Source organism: Seriola dumerili, unplaced genomic scaffold (genome assembly GCF_002260705.1).
Source record: "Seriola dumerili isolate Sdu_G_001 unplaced genomic scaffold, Sdu_1.0 BDQW01000025.1, whole genome shotgun sequence".
Lineage (NCBI taxonomy): Eukaryota > Metazoa > Chordata > Actinopteri > Carangiformes > Carangidae > Seriola > Seriola dumerili.
Window position 1 is genome coordinate 15,536,410 of NW_019174280.1, and position 18,604 is coordinate 15,555,013.

The 18,604-nt window shown below is 39.7% G+C and overlaps 1 protein-coding gene across 1 annotated transcript; it reads right to left on the minus strand.

Annotated features, from left to right (window-relative positions):
* Positions 1-341: 341 nt before the first annotated feature.
* On the minus strand, positions 342-16,964 carry LOC111236861. The gene is made up of 7 exons (XM_022765741.1): positions 16,726-16,964; positions 14,950-15,083; positions 2,642-2,671; positions 2,305-2,476; positions 1,424-1,533; positions 1,091-1,265; positions 342-459 (listed from the first exon to the last, which is right to left on the minus strand). The coding sequence occupies exons 1-7, from the start codon at positions 16,962-16,964 to the stop codon at positions 342-344; spliced, it is 978 nt and encodes a 325-aa protein (XP_022621462.1).
* Positions 16,965-18,604: the final 1,640 nt, after the last annotated feature.

An 18,604-nucleotide genomic window follows, 5' to 3' on the forward strand; every position in this document is an offset into this window, starting at 1 on the left:
TGATAAACCACCTAATAGGCCCTTTTTCCACCAAAGATAATTTGATAATTTGACGTTGAACTCCATGTAGCTGATTTAGTTTCAGGGTCCTGGTGTCATTCATGCTGGCTCACCATCACATTGGGCGACTTGAATGGATCAGAGCCGTCGTTAACGCTATTAGTAACACGGGTGCTTTTCCAACTATGACAAGTAAAAATGTCTGCTGTTAAAAAAAACAAAAACAGACCTAGTTCTACATATTTCTTCAATCAGGAACAGTAACAGAAGAATAGAAGAAAAGAAACATCAGAAAAAAATGAAAGTGATAAGAATTGGAACGTCTTCTCTCCCCATCCCTCTCAGCATTCTTCTTGACTTTTATCACTGCATGGGCATCCAAACCGAACTTTGTAGTCACGGCAGGTGTTATCTCCCTGGTCCTTTTTGCGGCACACAAATCCTTCAGTTGGATTGAAGCTGAAAAATGATTCCCAAGTAGTTAATAAATTAGAAAAAAATTCAAACTGATTTTTTTTTTCTTGTTTTAAAATGGGGCTCATTGCCATAACCCTTCATTATTTTATTCAAAAATAATTTTAAAATCATTATCTGGTTTGTAAAGGTACTGCTGCTAGGTTAAATAAAGATGAAATCTACACTTATCTATTCTTATTTTGCTCTTAATGTGAGGGGTCAGTTCTTTTTTAAATGTGAAATATCTCAAATCTAATAATCAAATCACAAATAAGAAATAGCAATACGCTGATACATTCATTCGTTTCTTCCTCCACAGAACACACAGACCATATTTTCTCAGTGAAAGCAGTTAGCACAAGAATAAAGTAAGGCACAGCTAGGTTTAAAAGTTTCAGACATTATGTGCCTATTACCCAGTTTCCTCATGGGGCTCATTAAAATTTCATCTTATCTAATGTAAATGTGCATCTACAAAGTTCCCATTCTCTGTTTAAGCAGTAGCTCCAGGCAGTTTATCTTGATGACTTGGAAACTTTGGAAAAGAAGTGTTAATGTTGAGAAGTAGTGATTGATTGGTTAGGTAAACTACTGCATGTAAACTTTTATGTTCTTCCCCTATAATGCAACTTACATAGAGAAGGTCTCCCCTGTGTCGAGGGCTGGGGTCATTGTGTCAGTGGTGACAGCTTCGATGAAAAGAGGGTTTTCACAGATTTCATCTGGGTTTTCATTCCTCAGGTCAGTCAAAAGCTCCCAGTCCCCGGTTCCACTGGGGTTGTCGCGGTCATACCACTTGGTCCAGCACACTGCGGGAAGCAATAAAAGACAGACAGCATTACTCTTAGTAAACTGCAAATCTCAAAAGCCCCATTCTAGATGAATGCTTATGCACACGGACAATAAAAGAGAAGAGGGAAATCCACTTTGCATCAGCAGCTTAAAACTGCATGTGCTCACACAGTACCTCCTCCGCCACAGAAAGGGGGATGGCAGCTGAAACGAACACGATAATCATTGCACCTCCTCGTGGCTTGGTCCCTCTTTCTGCAGACGAATCCTGCAGTTGTGTCCATTCTGACAAAAGAGACACGGAGTATAGTTACTAAATATAATATAATGGATGCATCCACTTTCTGTAAGTGCATTTTTTTTTTAGGGATGGTAATATCAGTATCTCTAAAACCACTATGAGTTTGTGGATTTGAGTGAATTGCCTCAAATTTTAATCAGCCCAATACTTTATAACCAAATACCTGCTAACCTAAACTAATGACATTGCTATCAGTTTATTTAGTGCTAATTAGTAAATGTTAGCATGCTACCACGCTGAAATGAGGTGGTGAAACCTTAAACCTGCGTTTTGTACCATTATCTCTCTGCGCATGTTAGCATGCTGATGTTAGCATTTAGCTCAAACCACTGCTGTGCCCAAATGCAGTGTCACAAAGTCTAGCATTTGCATGTTTTGCTTTATTAGTGTGTAGTATAAAACATATTAAATTATATACATTCAGTATCATAATTGCCAAATGACTAGACCGTCTCTAAATAGAAGAGAATTATGTCCAATTAACATCTGTGTATTGTACCACCTAACAATTGTTCAGATGAATAAATAGTCTTGCTGGGTGTGTCTGATGCTCAATGTTTACCAGGTACATGACTGATCAATGGCAAAGAATAAAACATGAAAAGTGGAAACATTGGAAATATTGTATTTGGTCTCACCAGGTCCACAAACACATACAGTGACAATAATACTGTAATATAATAATAACACTTTCAGTAGAATAAAATATGAATCCCTACATAAAACACATTTAACTGTATCCATAGAGTACTTACTTATGAATCACATCCCCTGCTGCACTCACACTGAGCCCGGATAGAGTTCTGGCCTCAATATCTATTGGGTTAGCGCAGATCTTTCCTGGGTTCTCACTGCGAAGTCGGCCGAGGGTTTCGAAGTCTCCATTTCCACTTGGGTCATCTCTGTCAAACCAGTCTGTCCAGCATCCTGGACCACGGTATGTAAATTGAGATAAATTGTAACAACATGACATTAGAAACCTTTCTGTAATTGCACATATTGCAATTTCATCTAGATGAGTAAAATTTACAAAAAAAAGATACTAAGACAGATGCAATGAAAATGTAAAAACAAAAGGTGTAATCTTCTTACGAATGTTGGTGGGATAGTCGCAGGGGCAACCTGAATTGAGTCAAAAACAGACAAACAGAAAAACAAATTAACAAATCAGACCTATACAAAGTGAACTGCTGAGTGGTTTAGTTTGTGCTGTAAATGTCAGGATTGCAACTGAAGGAAATCTCTAACTGGACAAATGAAAATTCTTACTTTGGTAACACCTTTCAAGAAAAAGAAAAACTTGCAGCTTCAAAAAAAACACAGCAGTTCAAGTGCTGCAGCACCTGATTCAATATTGACATTCATTCAGTTTTCACAACAGTCAGAGCATTGCTCTGCTGCAAACCATAGTTTCAAAGGTGTTTCCACACACATATTATACTGCACACTGGGTGTGAATTTGATCACACTATCAATTTTTATCAAAATACAGTGAAGGCACTTACTCATTTGTGAAAGAGCTGGTGATTCAGAGTCCTGCTGGTTGCTCTCTGGTAAAGGTAATCAGACAGATGTTATGTTTTGTGATGGTGAACAGTGCTGAGAGATTGCAGTGTCATTAGTATTGTGCAAATGATCATGGTATTGCATTTATTGATATGAACCTACCAAAAACCAATCCCGCAACAAGGGCAACAGTTAACTGTAATAGAAAACAGAAATTTAAAAGGTTGACAAACTGTAGGCTACATATACAGAAATTACCTAATGAATAGAAAATGTAAAAAAAAATGCATTTATGTTGAAAAACTGGAAATATGATACAAAAGGTCGCACATTACCAATGTGATCATGACTGCAGATAAAAGTGGAACTTCAAACTGTAAAATAAAAGAGAAAGAAATGACTAATTTTTGCATTATCAAAATATGTTCTTAAATAGTGTATGAAATAAAAATGAACAGTATGTACTGAGAAAAACAAATATAACATTTTTCCCCCGTTTTTTATATTTAACAAATCAGAATTTTTAGTTGGAATATTTTCCAGATTCACAAAATGTCACTTTATGTAATAGCAAACTAAATTACAAGAATATGTTGGAGCACATTACAAGACATGTGTTAGAGACTCACCCGAAGAAGCTCTCAGCAGGACAGAATGACTGTGTGAACCTCTGCCTGGCTTGTTGCATCTCCTTGCCTAAATATATATACACCTTAACACACCTTAACATACCTTAACATACCTTAACATACCTTAACATACCTTAACATACCTTAACACACCTTAACACACCTTAACAGTGGAGATGGGCGCTGATGAACACACCCAAAGAAATTCTAGAACAAGATATGTTTGGAAATAAAACACAGGTTTGAACAGAAAAATAATAGCGGGAGATGAGATGTACAGCTCCACATACATGGGATGCATACGTGTTGGTACACAATAGGTTGAAGGGACATATCCTGTTTCTAAAATCTGTGAGTGGCTCATTTCAGCTCCTTTACCGTAAAACAAGCTCAACAGATAGTGTGGTCAACCAGATCATATCCCCTAAATCAGTAAAAACAGGTTAAAGGCCCCACATCCTCACAAATGTTTGAAGTGTCGTTGAGCAAGCTTTAGACCAAGATAGATAGATAGATAGATAGTGGGCTAAAACAATGCAAAATCCCACATCTTTCAGACTGAACACCATTTTCATTTTCTGAAGCTGTGATGATAACGAACATTTACAACTGGAGCAGTTAGCACCTTCTTGTCCTTTACAGAACGGTGGGTGACAGCTGAAACTGCACAGCTGCAGTGAATTCCATAATCCAGACATAAATTTGGCTTCCTCTTGGCAGTTAAAAGCATCTGTCATGCTATCGCTGCAATTAAAAAAGCATGATCAGAGTGCAAGTGGCTGACAGGAGTTAGTACATAGCACCTACACTCTGCACCAGTAATTATTCTAGAACCTGTTTAGGTCTGGTGGTTATATAAGGAAGATAATTTGTCTTGTAAGAACAGAACATTCCGATGCCCATTTGGGTACATGAAAGCTTCTTCTGTTTGAAGTGGTAAACTGAATTTGTTTTGTTGTTCTTCCTGTGTTGTCCATGGACCAACCCAGATTCATTTCATACCAGTCAGTCCAACTCTTCGACTGAACAAGCCGTCACAGTGAGACAGAACAAACTGGAAACAAAATAACAGTGACATACTGTCAGTGTAGTCAGTAATAAAATTGATGGGGTGAATATATTAGCCTAAAGTAGCTTTGTAGATGTGGAGAATCAATAGCATTCAATGGGTGTTGTGTTTCTGACCACGTGATGAAGTTCAGTATTTGAACTCCTTTTAGCTCTGTGTTGCTTTCCACCAAATATCTGGCTCTTTAGTAGCTATACTCCAGTGTATTAGCTAGCGGTGTCTGCTATTGGTTGTAGGGCAGATTCTACTGCTTTTACTGAAAATAGTTGTCTGATGTGTCTGGAAATGATGTTTACGAGAGCAAGAGTAAGGCTACATCCACACTATTGTTCCAGATGAGCTTTTAGTTCCATATCAGAACTTATCTCCATCCACACCATCACACCTGAAAAAGTTCACTGGGTATTTGCGTTCTGGTGACAGCTACTACTAGCAAAAATAATCAAGATCAGTAACGCTTGTAATTTGTTATCCATTGCTACGTCCATACTACTACATTTTCATTTTAAAACGCATTTCTTATGCTACATTTTTACATCCCGTCCACACTACTCCGATGTTTTCGAGCACTCAACCAGGGAGACTTTTGGAAACGCTGCTGGCCCCATTTTAGATTGAAAACTCTGGGGTTGCGTTGTAGTCCGGACAAGTGAAAACGGAGACCTTTGGAAAAGATGATGCAGACACCCACAGTCGCTCCCTGATTGGGTCTTATCTGCCTCCAAGTGGTGAAAGCAATAGGATAATGAAGTACAAGCGTTGCTGACCATGCTGTCTTTGCTAGCATCTGTTGTGCAGTTAAATTCTGCATTTTAACACTGCAGCTGAAAATCTGCTTCCTGTTCACACTGGCTGACGTGTGCCTTGTGCATGTGGCTGATAGGAGTGAGTGCATAGCCCCTGCACTCTGCACCAGTAATTATTTTAGAAACTGGTTAGGTCTTGTGGTTATATAGGGAAGATAATTTGTCTCATAAGAACAGAACATTCGGTTTGGGTTGGGTCTTATCTGCCTCCACTTCAGGTGATGAAAGCAATATGATAATGAAGTACATACATAATATCTTTTGCAACAAATTACCTGCAGAGTAGACAATCTGCTTCCTGTTTACACAGGCTCACACATGCCCAGTGTATGTGTTTGTATGTATATGCTCATGTATGTGTTTTCAGGTGTGAGACTCTGGACGGACAGACATTTTAGATGAAAACGTACTGGTATGGACGTGGCCCACATTGCATTCACCACAGTTGAGGCTAATAAGACTCAGAGAGGGACCATGAGTGTCTATCTATGTCATTGTTTCCAAAAGCCTGCATTTCTGCCCATCCAGACTAAAACGGAGTTTTCAAACTAAAACCAAAACAGTTCCAGCAGCGTCTCCAAAAGTTGTGTAAAAGTAGCGTGGGTGCCAGGCGTAAACATGGCAAAATAGATTGTAAAACTAAAACGTAGTAGTGTGGACATAGCCTGAGTGAACCAAACCTGGAAAGCAGATGTAAAACCAAAACAGTGATTTTTTGACACTAATAAACTCCATATAGCTGAGGGAAACTGAATAGTCAAATAATAATTCCATGTGGATGAGCAACACCTTTCACATTAAAGAAGTTAATTTTTATCACTGTTAATGTACTGTAAAAATATTGATTAAAGAAGCTTTGAAAAAATTACTCTCAGAATCTCTCACTCACAAATAATTAGCAAATGACCCGCAAATGACTGAGGCATCACAGAAAAAGTAAGAGAATCTTGTTCTCTCATTTATCTAAATAAAAACAAAAGTTAAGCTGTAAAAATTCTAAAAGGAAGAGGAAAAATGTGCAAAATCGATAAAAAGGCTTTACATGCCAGGGACTGTATTCTCTAGAAAGTTGATGTACTGTGAAAACAAAGTAAAACAGTTTTTCAAAAAACACAGTTAATCTCTCATTATGTGATGCATCGTGTCAAAAAGGTTTCTTCTAGAGCCCCAGAACTCTTCGGGTTCCCGCCTTCTCGTCTGTTTTTTCTTCCAATCCTGATTAGTACATGGACTCGTTGTTGTTACACATACAAGAGCAGAGTATGGTTGCCCCTTTTTCAGTGTCCATCGCCTGCAGTGGTCGTGTGTGCGCTAATTAATTGCCCTTTGAGAAGAATGGCTACCTCCTTCTGTTCAATAGCAGCTGGGGATAGTCTCTGTCTGTTCATACATCAGCATTAAACTTTGTCATCTGAAGGGGCTGGCGTAATATTTTACACTAAATTGTGCTTTGGACTGGATGCCAAAGTACAAATGACAGCATGGTGTAGACTCATTTATCATCCCCCCCTCCCCTCAACATACACACACCTCCCTCTATCTCTCTACCCCCACACCCCCCATTCTCTCCCCTCTCTCTCTCGCTCTGTCCCTGTCTCCATGGAAATCATTGGTGCCTCCATCCTCCTGTGGTGAGGGAGCTGACTGCAGACTCTCTGTTGACCATCAGCCCCATTTACATGGACAGAGCTCTGAGAAAACGCAATTTTTAGGTGGCATCTTCAATACATACACACGCTTACTTTCTCCTCACTACATTTATTTCATAGCACCAAAGACGCAGATGCCCTCCACTATCATTATGCAACTCTAATGCAATTAATGCAGGGAGCAGTGTGATGGTGAATATGATGCAGTTATCAGTAAGCGTGTGGAGGTCGGGTGATGAATGAGTGTATACCTTAGTAGTCAACACTGATTTGTACAAGGGCACTGACAAGAAACGATCTTCATCTTGATCCTAATGACTGAGATAATTGTAAGTAATTGAGGGGAAAAAAACTCATTTGATTTTTGTTTTCTTTTTGTGTGTCTTGTGCATGTGCTACATTACACTCTGCTTACTATAATTCAGTCGTCTTACAGCGGTTTTTAAGTAAAAGTCCTTGCCAGATAATGAGCTATAATCTCACCTTTATAAGCTTTATTGTCACTGATGCAATTAGGCTGTATTGTCACGCAGCACTTAAAATAGACACCCCTATTGATGGTTTGAAGGTATATTTATTCAAGAAGATGAAGTGTTAGGGATAGTTCAGCCAAAGTACGTCATGGAAAATTCACAGGCATGCTGTCAGCACTTTGCATATGAACAATTTCTTTTGTTCTAATGGAAATTTTAAAGAAAAGTTTGTGGATTAATCAGATCAATATGGGCATTGTTTCTGAAAAAACGAATTAGTTGTTAACAAATGCTTAAATTTAAAACTTGTACTAACTGATGTTTCTTTCTTTCTTTATTTATTTGGCTATTTGGAGGCAGTGGAAACGAACTGAGAACATTAACACCTTCTAAGGTGGCAAGTTTGTTAGCAAAAAGGTGCCTTTTCACACATCCAGCAGACTTGGGGCAACATTAGCATTCATTTACAGTTGTGCTTCAGGTCACCTGGACAATAGAAGTCCAACATTCGGTCTCCTTCCAGGTCTACGTTGCTCTCCACCAAATCCTGAGGGAAATATCTGGCTCTTTAGTTGCTCAATGCTCCCCTATGTCTGGCTGGTTGCTAACTCTGTCTTGGTGCTGAGCAGGCAGCATACAATGGGTTTTTAAAACTTTTTTTTTTTTTGCTGAAAACAGCTGCCTGTTGCAGCTGAAAGCGGCACTAATGAGAGCAATGCACCAACACATTAAGGTTGAGGGCCTGAAACCAAAACCATAAGCAGAAAGTTTGCTATACAACTCCAAAGAGCTGAGGGAAGACAATTGTCTGTGGGTTTGTCTCAATGAGTGACATCTTTCACATTGATATGAAAATATTGATTATACCTGCTTTAAATGTATATGTATGTGTAATGTATAATTTATGCACCATAAACAATATTCCATTCCACCTTCAAATTCCACCTTCATTGTAAAAACAGAAATGTCAAAGACATTTGTAAAAAATATTTTTAAATACAGCATGCAACATAAAATGTGTCAATATATAAAGTGTCATATAACAGGAGCTAATAGGTTATAATTATATAATAGAATCATTCTGCTTTATGCGTTTTATCTGCTGCCTTTAATCTACTCTATAACCTATATCTTATTTCTCATTTAAAGTGTCAACCCAACTGCTAACCCTGAACTAACGGCTTAGAAAAGTACCAGCCCTAACCGCACTTTGACAAATGTATTCACTGCAGAGGTCCAAACCTCAGGCAGCTCCCCATTAGAATAAAAGTAAAAGCACACACAGACATACGCAGCACACCTCTGTATTTATATATTTATTACTGAACATTGCAGCTTCGTCGTTGCTAAAAGCAGCAGGAAGGTACAAAGCCGTTCGTAATAGCTAATACGTGAAATGTTGCTCGTATACAATATGTACAAAGACTACTATGGTATAACTGCTGTATGTTGTAAAACGCATCTTTGACCTTTCAATGCTCCGCACTCACCTCTAATGAAACTGGCTAAACTGGCTGTTTAGGGGGTCATAAACTTAACCATAGCATTAGCGAACCACTTATACAATTGGCAAGCACTATTGCTGCAGTCACTTACTGACAGTACAAAGGGTACATTTGAGATAGGGTTAGTAATATGTGTTGATTTGGACTGGTTTGTTTTCCCATGAGCAATCTTGCTTGTAATTACTTGTGACAGTGTTCCTGGATGTTAGCCAGAATCATCATGACCTAATAACAGCTGATTGCTATTTATAAATAAAAAGAACCTCATGTTATTTTCACAGCATTATGTTGGTTTGAGAGTTTAAATGTTATTATAATCAACAAATTGAATTTAAAGCTAAAGATCAAAGTGCCGTAATGAAAGCCCCTGTGCCCGTATCTGGTCAGACGTGCCAGTGACGATAACCAAAAACTGAAAAGTCTATTTTGTCTGCATACACATTACATCCTTTGAGAGGAGCTTTGTCTTCACTATCCAGCTGTTAAAATTCCATGCAGTAGAAAGTGGCCCGAGGATAATTATGTAAAGTAGAGGTAAGAAGATGAAAATGTGCTAAGGGTTTAATTATCACTGGAAATGAACTTCACATTGCATAAAGGCAAGAAAGACAAGGCACTTATGAGACACACATTTGATAATGCGCCTTTTAAATGCAGCTCCCTGTGTCTGGCACATCTTGAGGTCGCACAAAATGTTCATCCACTGATATGTTGTTGCTTATTTATTGGTATTGCTTATTAGTGTGTGCAAGCAAGAGGTCGGCGAGACACAGGCTTGATTCAGATTGTTAGCAGAAACGACAGCAATCGTATTCCAATTTGGAGAATGGTGTTTTGTGATCATTTGCACATTATTGTTAAAATGTATTTTTATGTTTGCTGCACATGCAAATTGGGACTGCAGTAAATATCTGTTACATGAACATACAGTGGGGGGTCGTTTTTATTGATGCACACGTTTATTCCAAGAGAATTCATGCCATAAAATATGCATGTGTGTATTTTCAGGATGAGGAGTGGTTGAGTGTGTGAGGACTCATTGATATTTTTCTCAGGCCAGCAAAAAATCCTTCTAGACCCCCCGGTGACCCGCTCTTTAAAACATGCTGTATACACACACATGCGTGCACTTACAAGAACACGCACACTCACACACACACAACACACCACACACACACACACACACACAACCACACACACACACACACACACACACATAGACACACAAACCTTTTATTGCTCTTAACTGCACCTCTGTGTGAAGTGCGTCTGTCAGTATAGTGCTCTTATACGTCATCATTCGTCTTGCATCCTGACAACCATTCAATCAAACACTGGCCTCCGGGATTGAGCCAGAACCCTTCTCCACGGGGATGACTGTTACCATGGTAACTGTGGAGGTGTGCGACCCACCACCAAGCTGGAGAATGCAGTGTTTTGTTGTTTTTTTTTTCACTGTGAAAACATCAACTTTGTGTTAGTTTATCTGTCTCTCCCTGTTTCTTTCTTTCTGTTTTTTCCCCCTGTGGAGGAGTATCTACCTCTGACACACACACACACACCCACAGACACACACACACACACTTACAATTCTGGGGCTTGTGGGTAATCGTGATGTGTCACAGGTGTGTCAGAGAACAAGGTTTCTCCCATCAGGTGTCAGCCTGGAAAATCTCCACACTAGTTATCCAGCAAAGGCTGCAGAACCTGCCGCAGCAGCATATCCATACGGAGCTGTCCAACATGGACATGCAAAAGACAAACTGTACTTTAAATATAACTGAGTAAAGACGCATAAGACAGAGTGCACACGCTTTTAAAAAACGTGATTATAAGGTAGAGTAAGTCTGAACCATGGGTGATTTGACCAGATTAAGATTGTACAGCCATGCAGCTTTTAGAGGTTGTACGTGGTGCGTTAAGTTATGTGCAGTAAGCAGGAGTTTACCATGTTCACCATCTAAATTTAGCATGTTAGCATGCTAATTAGCTCTAATCACATTGTGCAGCTGACGCTGACGATTTTGCAGGTGTGGTCATAAATGAAAGTTTAAAAAAAAGGAAATTTTTAAATTTTGACCTCATGATAGTGATAGGTGAACAGTCACAGGAGTTTTATAAAAATGTATCCTGAGGCGGACATGAATCTGTGCCAATCCATCCAACAGTTGTTGAGACATTTCACTCAAACCCACAAATGTCAGCTTCATGGTGGCAAAAGAGGAAAAGTCAAGAGATCATCAAAATCATTAGGATTTATCCTCTGGGAACCATGAATGTCTGTAGATGATTTCAATAGTTGTTGAGATATTTCAGGACAGAAGACATGGGCCAACTAACCAGCCGACATTGTATAGACCAATGCTGGAAAAAAAATTAAAATATAAGCTATGAAATGAATTCAAATAAAAATAACTTTTCAAAAAAATGTTTATGCTAATACTATAATAATTCTTTCAAAGTTGCATTCAGTGATGGATTGCATGTCTGAGACTCCTCCCCAGTGCTGTAGTCTGAATCTCTGCTGCCCCACAGCAGAAATCATGCAGCATATCTTACATGGAGCCTACTTGCTATTTTCACTTGACATCCTCTTCTCTCTGTGAGTAATTAAAGAGAGGGTTTGGGCACAGACAGTGACAGGAGGTCCGCTGAGATAGCCAGTGGTCTAATTAGAACCGCTGTATCTCCATTCTCCTTTAAAAACACTAGTCACCTCTGCTTTTACACCAGCTGTGATTTCAGCATCCTACTGCAAAATGGGTGTTTAATGAAACCCTCTTTTGCTGCAGGAGTTTTACGGGTGCTGAACAGCAAACAAAACAACACTCAGGAGAATTAAGGTGTTTTTTTCACTTCAGTGTTATGTCTGAAATTATGATTAATCACCTTGGAAGAGGAGACTTGTAGCAAACAAGCTGCGCCTCACTCTCAACTCACAGACAGTGAAAAAGAAATGTGGAACAACATATGGTCACTGCTCGCATGGATGCTGGTTCATCACTTTGTGATGTTTCATGTGGTATGTAACTGATAAAATATTAACGAGGGAGAATATTTATGCATGTGTTTTCATTTTTACCCGACAGGCTTCTGTTGTCAAGGAAGTGCTCTGAACTGAGTCATTACGCTGGAGGATCATGTTTATTCAGCTTGCCTCTGTATTATTTCTCATTCACAGCCCCTACAGTGCCTATGCTTGTTCACGTTCAACGGCTTTACAGTCAACTGCCAATCTGTACTCCGTTGTGCGGGGCTTGCCTGCTGACAAATGGCCCGGAGGAGAGGTCCAAGGAGAGTCCTGTCAGAGGCAGTCAGCCCTGTGATGCTGCAGCAATCTGAGGAGCTATGGGGGGAGGGAGAGTAAGAGACTCGGAGGAATATATATATTCATGGAGCCTTAAAAAGTTCTTAAAAAGGCACATCCATAGACAGACGTTCAATCAATCTATGTCAAAATGTCCTTCAACAAGATGCTGACAGAAGATGTATCTGAAAATGATTTGCAAAAAAAAAAAAAAAAACTGATAGAAATCCTAATGGATACAGGCAATCAACATACAGCACTACAACAAGAGGAAAAGATACAGTATTATCAGTGACTGCCGTAACTCATAGTGGGCCTGCTTTGGGGTTAACCAGTGCGCAATTGAAAAGCCATCTACGGCGGCTTGATTTACAGTTTTACTGGCTGATTATTCGGCACAAAACTGCTGAGTCTGGTTATGATCCAGAGGGAGAGACAGAGAGAGAGAGAGAGGGAGAGGGAGAGAGAGCGAGAGAGAGAGAGAGAGAGAGAGAGAGAGAGGGTTCATACATGAAAGAGACATGATGCTTGCCACAAGGGGAATAAAGTATCTAATGATCCCATAACATGAATTTCAGATGCATCCCCAGCGGTTGACTTCGATCTGGGGGGCATTACTGTACCTGAAGAGTTAAAGGGTAAGAGGCTCAAATACATTAGATGCTACTGACAAAGAATAAGCACATCTTTTACAGGCAAATTGTTTACCCACAATCAATGTTTAACTCACTGACCTGTTGTCAGATTGAAATGTCAATGATGGTCCCTTTCATACACGAAATGCAGCTTGAAATCCGACGACTTAAGCAGCAGTTAAAATATTACATTCAGAAATGCAGTGGTGGACAGGGATAAAGTAAATTCACATAACCACTCTATTTGAATACAGGTTTGAGTTGTATTGTATAGTTTTATGGTGGTTTCTATGCTGATGACAATACTGTAAAACCTGAACTCATGTACATGGCACTTTAAAAATGATAGTATTTTGATAGAGTACATTTTAAATTTGCCATCTATTGTTGCTACTTTGCGGCAAAGATTTTTCATACAAAACATAGGGTAAGTCTATTGAAAGATAATTTTAAATTGATGCTAAACAAACAGTATATACAGTCATTAAAAAGACAGTAGTTCCACTCCAGTTAAGTTAATGAGTCTTAATGAATATTGTATCAATATTGTATCAGTGGCAGCTGGTGATTCAACAACCTGGGAAAGACAGAAGGAAAACCAATCCGTGGTTATTTTACTCTAGTTGGCTACTTATCTCTACTTTTATGTTCAAAGAAAAAATTAAGCAGAAAGCGCTGGCATCATTGCTTCACACTCGTAAAAGTAATTCGTAAAAGCAAATGTATATGGGGTCAATAAATGCAGGGCACGCATACGGGTAAACCAGAGATGAGAATCTATTGTGGAGGTTAAATGGCAAACAATTCGTGATGGTTGTGCCCTGAGAGGGCACAACGGGAGGAGGATGAAATCCCACAACAAAGTCTATTTCTTTAGCAGCTTGCTTGGTTAATTTGGCACCTCTGCACCGAACAAAAAATAAATAAAACATTTGGATCCTTTTAAAAGAAAAAAGAAAACCATGTAATTGTGCCAACTGCAACAATATTATTCAAAACAATAATAAAAAATAATATAGAGGACCTAGAAAACAAAATGAATATTCCTCTTATATCACATACATTAAAACGTTGCAACATCCCCTACAGACATTTTTGTTTTCTCAATCATTTTTTTTTTTTCAGGCTGGTGGATTTCAGTCACCATAAGCAACATTTGTGCATGCAGTCATTTCATCAGCAGCCCTCTCATCAAAGAACACGTCTCTGGATGTCTCCTAAGACAGTTTGCTTAGCTCTGGGTCATTTGTGTTCAGGCTTCAGCTGCTTCAGAGTCTGGCCCTGAGGGAGCTGCTCGGAGTTCACTGACCTCAACTCTAACGGCGCGGGGAACACGAGGAGACAATGAAGAGGACTGTCAGCAATTACCAATCTGTTTCTTTCTTTTTCAAGTTTTGGCGTTTTCTCTAGGATTTATTTGAGTCTGGTTTATTTGCAGCATTTTCTAACTGCCCTCCAAACTAAGAGAAAGTTGCCAGTGATGGTTATGCTTTGGCATTTTTTGGGATGTAACTGGATTAAATATGACATTTTTGCAAATATGAAGGCTTAAATTCAAGATTACAATTTATAAATTCATTGTCTGTTATTGGGATAATATTTGATAAATAGTAATATAATTGCAGTTGCATTGGTAACATTAGTCTCTGGACCCAACTTGAGAACACTTGACTTAGAGGTGGTGTACAGTTTTAACTTTATCTAGTTAACTGATCCCAAAATCCTTAAAATAACTTAAAAATCACAATAAATGGAACTATAAGAAAAACAGTTTCGCACAATATATGACCTTGTAATCCTCAGCTGTGACTTTTGACTCACTTGAACATCCTCCATGCCGTGCGGCAGTCTGTCGCCAATACCAGGTGAGCATGTTAGGCCGTGGGTTCAGCCCTGACAGCTGAGGCGGCGCAGCCCCCGAGCTCTCCATCTCCAGTCTCTGCTGTTGATGTGTCCTTGAGCAAGACACAGAATCAGTGAGAGTTAGAAAGTCACGCAGAAGTGAATCTCTCCTCTGGGAATCAAGAGGCTGCCAGTGAGAAAGAATTTACAAAATGATTTTGGGGACATTTCTGCTTCATCACATAGAGCTGAGTGAAGGGACAGGACATGGGGTTGGCACGTCCTACAGCAAGGACTCACATTTAAATCCATAATGTGCTGAGTACAGGGCTTTCACCTTAATATTGCTGTTCCACCGTGATATTGCGCATTATGAATCATTTCATTGTAAACATCCTGGAGTAGTGCTCCAAATTCCAGATTTGGTTCAACAGCCTGGAGTGGTTTGTGCTTTCAAAGCTCTGCCTTTGTGCAGAATACTACTGAAACTATTCTGCTGGGAAAAAGCACACACACTTGCAGCAATATCACAGTCAATGTTTTATAATATGAACAAGGCAGAAGAAGTAATACATCTATAAATCCTCCCTTTCTCCTTCAAACAAACGTGTAAGTACACAGGGACTCATGCACTCCAACGCTCACACGCACACTTGAGCACCCTGCTTGGCATGCAGTGCAACTCAATGATAGAAAGATGTCTCACTCCAGGGGTGCAGTATTGCATTGTCAGAGGTGTGTGACAGATATTAATGTCATGGAGGAACATGATGGATGGAATTCCTTTGTGATGTTGCGTTCTATCTCCGGCTCTGTCTTCCAGAGCCTGGCATGCCGCAGACAGGCCTTTAATGAGCTCTGGAAGCATCCATTTCCGCTGACAGCCCTTCCTTAGCGGCCTCTTTGCCTAAAAACGGTCTGACGGGCGCTGACTCCCCGGGAGATGGGGGAAGTCTACGACAGAACACCCAGACGTCTTGTACCCGACAACAGGAAACATGTAGTAAACGAGGGCATTTTTCTTTTTTCTTTAATAATGAATGAGAGTGTGATTGTGGCATTTTAACACATGCTATTGTATTCGGCGAAGGTGTGCGGAATAAGTTGGTTTCATGGGTAAAGCGGCACAACCAGAATCGGAAAGCACACATCCTATATGTCACTTTTCATTGTATTATCTTGGTCAAGCGTCGACATGACAGCAACATATGACAGAGCTCTGATTAAAAATATCATGACGATGGAGATAAAAAACGACACCACCTGTTCATTTATTAGAACCTAGATGAGTATCATTGTGTTTATCCTAATTTCAGTCTTCTATCTTGCTCTTATCATCACCTCATAATACTGAGGGTGAAATATGTTTACAACAGCATTTTCTCTATTATTCATCTGAGAGAGACTGTGAAATTGCTGGTTGATAGACGGTGTTGTTAATCAGTTCTTAATAAGTGTTGTCTGCACTGATTACCTGTCTATTCAATGAAAATGATTACTGACTAGAGGAAACTGAAATTCCTCTGCTGCTGACTGCAACCTGCATTTTCTTCTATGTAACAGTGGCAAGAAAAAGTAAACGAACCCTTCGGAATTACCTGTTGTTTTTTTTGAATCGCTCATACAGTGCGATCAATCTTCATCTAAGTCACAACTGTAGGCAAACACAATGCGCTTAAGCTAATAACACACAAACAAGTGAACCTTTGGATTTATTAACTGGTCGAACCTCCTTTGGCAGCAATAACCACAAACAAATTCTTCCAGAAGATGCGGATCAGACGCCGCACAATGTTCAGGAGGAATTTTGGGCCATTCTTCCTACAGAGCTGCTTAGGTTCAGACATATTCTGAGGGTATCTGGTGTGAAAATCTCTCTTCAGCTCATTCCACAGCATCTCTGCGGGGTTGAGGTCTGGGCTCTGACTCCAACAGGTGGATTTTGTTTGTTTGAAGTCGGTCTGTAATAGATTTACTTTGATGTTCAGGGTCATTGTCCTGCTGCATCACCCGGCTTCTACCGAGCCTCAGCAGGTGAACAGCCACCCTGACATTATCCTGGAAGATACCTTGATAAACTTTGGAATTCATCTTCCCCTGTTTGTGTATGGTAGACTCGTTAACAAGAGATGTTGCAGCTCCAAAGATTGCTTTAAGCCTTTGGAGTCGTCTTAGCTGGGCGCCCGCTTCTAGGGAGAGTAGCCACAGAACTAAACCATCTGCATTTATAGACAGTTTGTCGGACTGTGGACGGATCAATATCTACACTCTTTGAGAAACTCTTTGACTTTGTAACCTTTTCAGCTTTATGCAAATCAACAGTTCTTGATCCTAAGTCTTCTGAGATCTCTCGCTCTCTCGCTCTCTCTCTCTCTTTTGCAAGACCTGGTTCACATCAGCAGATTCTTCTTGTGAACAGCAAACTCTAAATATTTGAGTGTTTTTTTTATTTTTTTTATACTGTAAGTCAAAGTAGATGTAACCCAGACCTCCAATCTGGTTCCACTGACATTTGCTAACGCCTGACTCCAGTTAGCCGAGGGAGTCCAACATACACTGTGAATGTTTGACTGATATTTTCAATATGGACAAGAACAACACAATGATTTGTGTGTTATCATTTAAAAATTGATCTTATTTGTTTATTTCTGTAACTGAGAGATGAAGATCTGACTAAATTTATACATAAATGCAGGTAATAAAAAACGGGCTCACTTTCTTTTTCTTGCCCATGCTGTATCTCAAGCACAGTTAAAGGTATTGACTGGGTCTGGAATATAAACACAAACATATTTATAATCAGGGCAATCTTGCAGAGAAAACTTTTGTCTTTTGTTTTCATCTGGCTGACCATTATGCAGGTTTCATTTCACACCAGCGTAAGCAGTCAAACATTTAGAGGCTCCTAAAGGATTAAAGCAAAGTGAAAACTTGTCGTGAGTGAAAAAGTGTGTTATTGTTCAAAAACTCATGCCAGTGTATTATTCCACTGACTCTATAGCATCTTTATTCTTTCTGGATTTACTAAAGCAGCAATCTCTTAACTCTTGCCTGATCTGCTGCAGTTTTACAGTAAAACAGAGCTGACACCTAGTGGCAGAAATAGCTACCAGCTACTGGTACTACTCTCTTTTACCTTAAGGTTCTTTATTGATCCCAGTCAGGAAGTTCTACTCTTGTTTGCCATCCTCCTGGGTGATCAGAGGTCAGGATTAATTACAGATCAGCCCGCCCCCCCCTGCAGCTGAAGGGATTCAGCGTCTTATCAAAGGACAAATCAGCAGGGCTCGAGGACGCAAAGACCTGCTGAACCCTGGTTCTGTGGTTGAAGGACAACCCCCCCCCCCCCCATACAAACACATGGATGGAAATCAACAGTTGTGTTACCACTGCTACTGCTTCTAGCATTTGTCCTTCATTATGCTGTGTTTTGAACATGAGTTTTACACACCTTGAAAAGAACAAAGTGTCCATGACCACGACTGCACTACTCTGGCTGGCTCGCTCACAAAGAACAAAAAAGAAATTTTGCATGTAGTTGATAGCTGACAGCAGAGACAGAAGAGAAGTGTGGTGAGAGAGTGATGGGGGTGATGTGCAGTAATGGTCCCCTGCCAGAACTGAATCAGAGATG

What these genes read in the sequence shown, in the direction of transcription:
- LOC111236861 (XM_022765741.1), bottom strand. Translation starts at nt 16,964, where the DNA reads ATGACCCTGAACATCAAAGTAAATCTATTACAGACCGACTTCAAACAA. An exon ending in CGACTATCCCACCAACATTC is followed by an intron (nt 2,477 to 2,641) that starts GTAAGAAGATTA and finishes ACCGTGGTCCAG; the next exon opens with GATGCTGGACAGACTGGTTT. An exon ending in GCAGGGGATGTGATTCATAA is followed by an intron (nt 1,534 to 2,304) that starts GTAAGTACTCTA and finishes CTCTTTTGTCAG; the next exon opens with AATGGACACAACTGCAGGAT.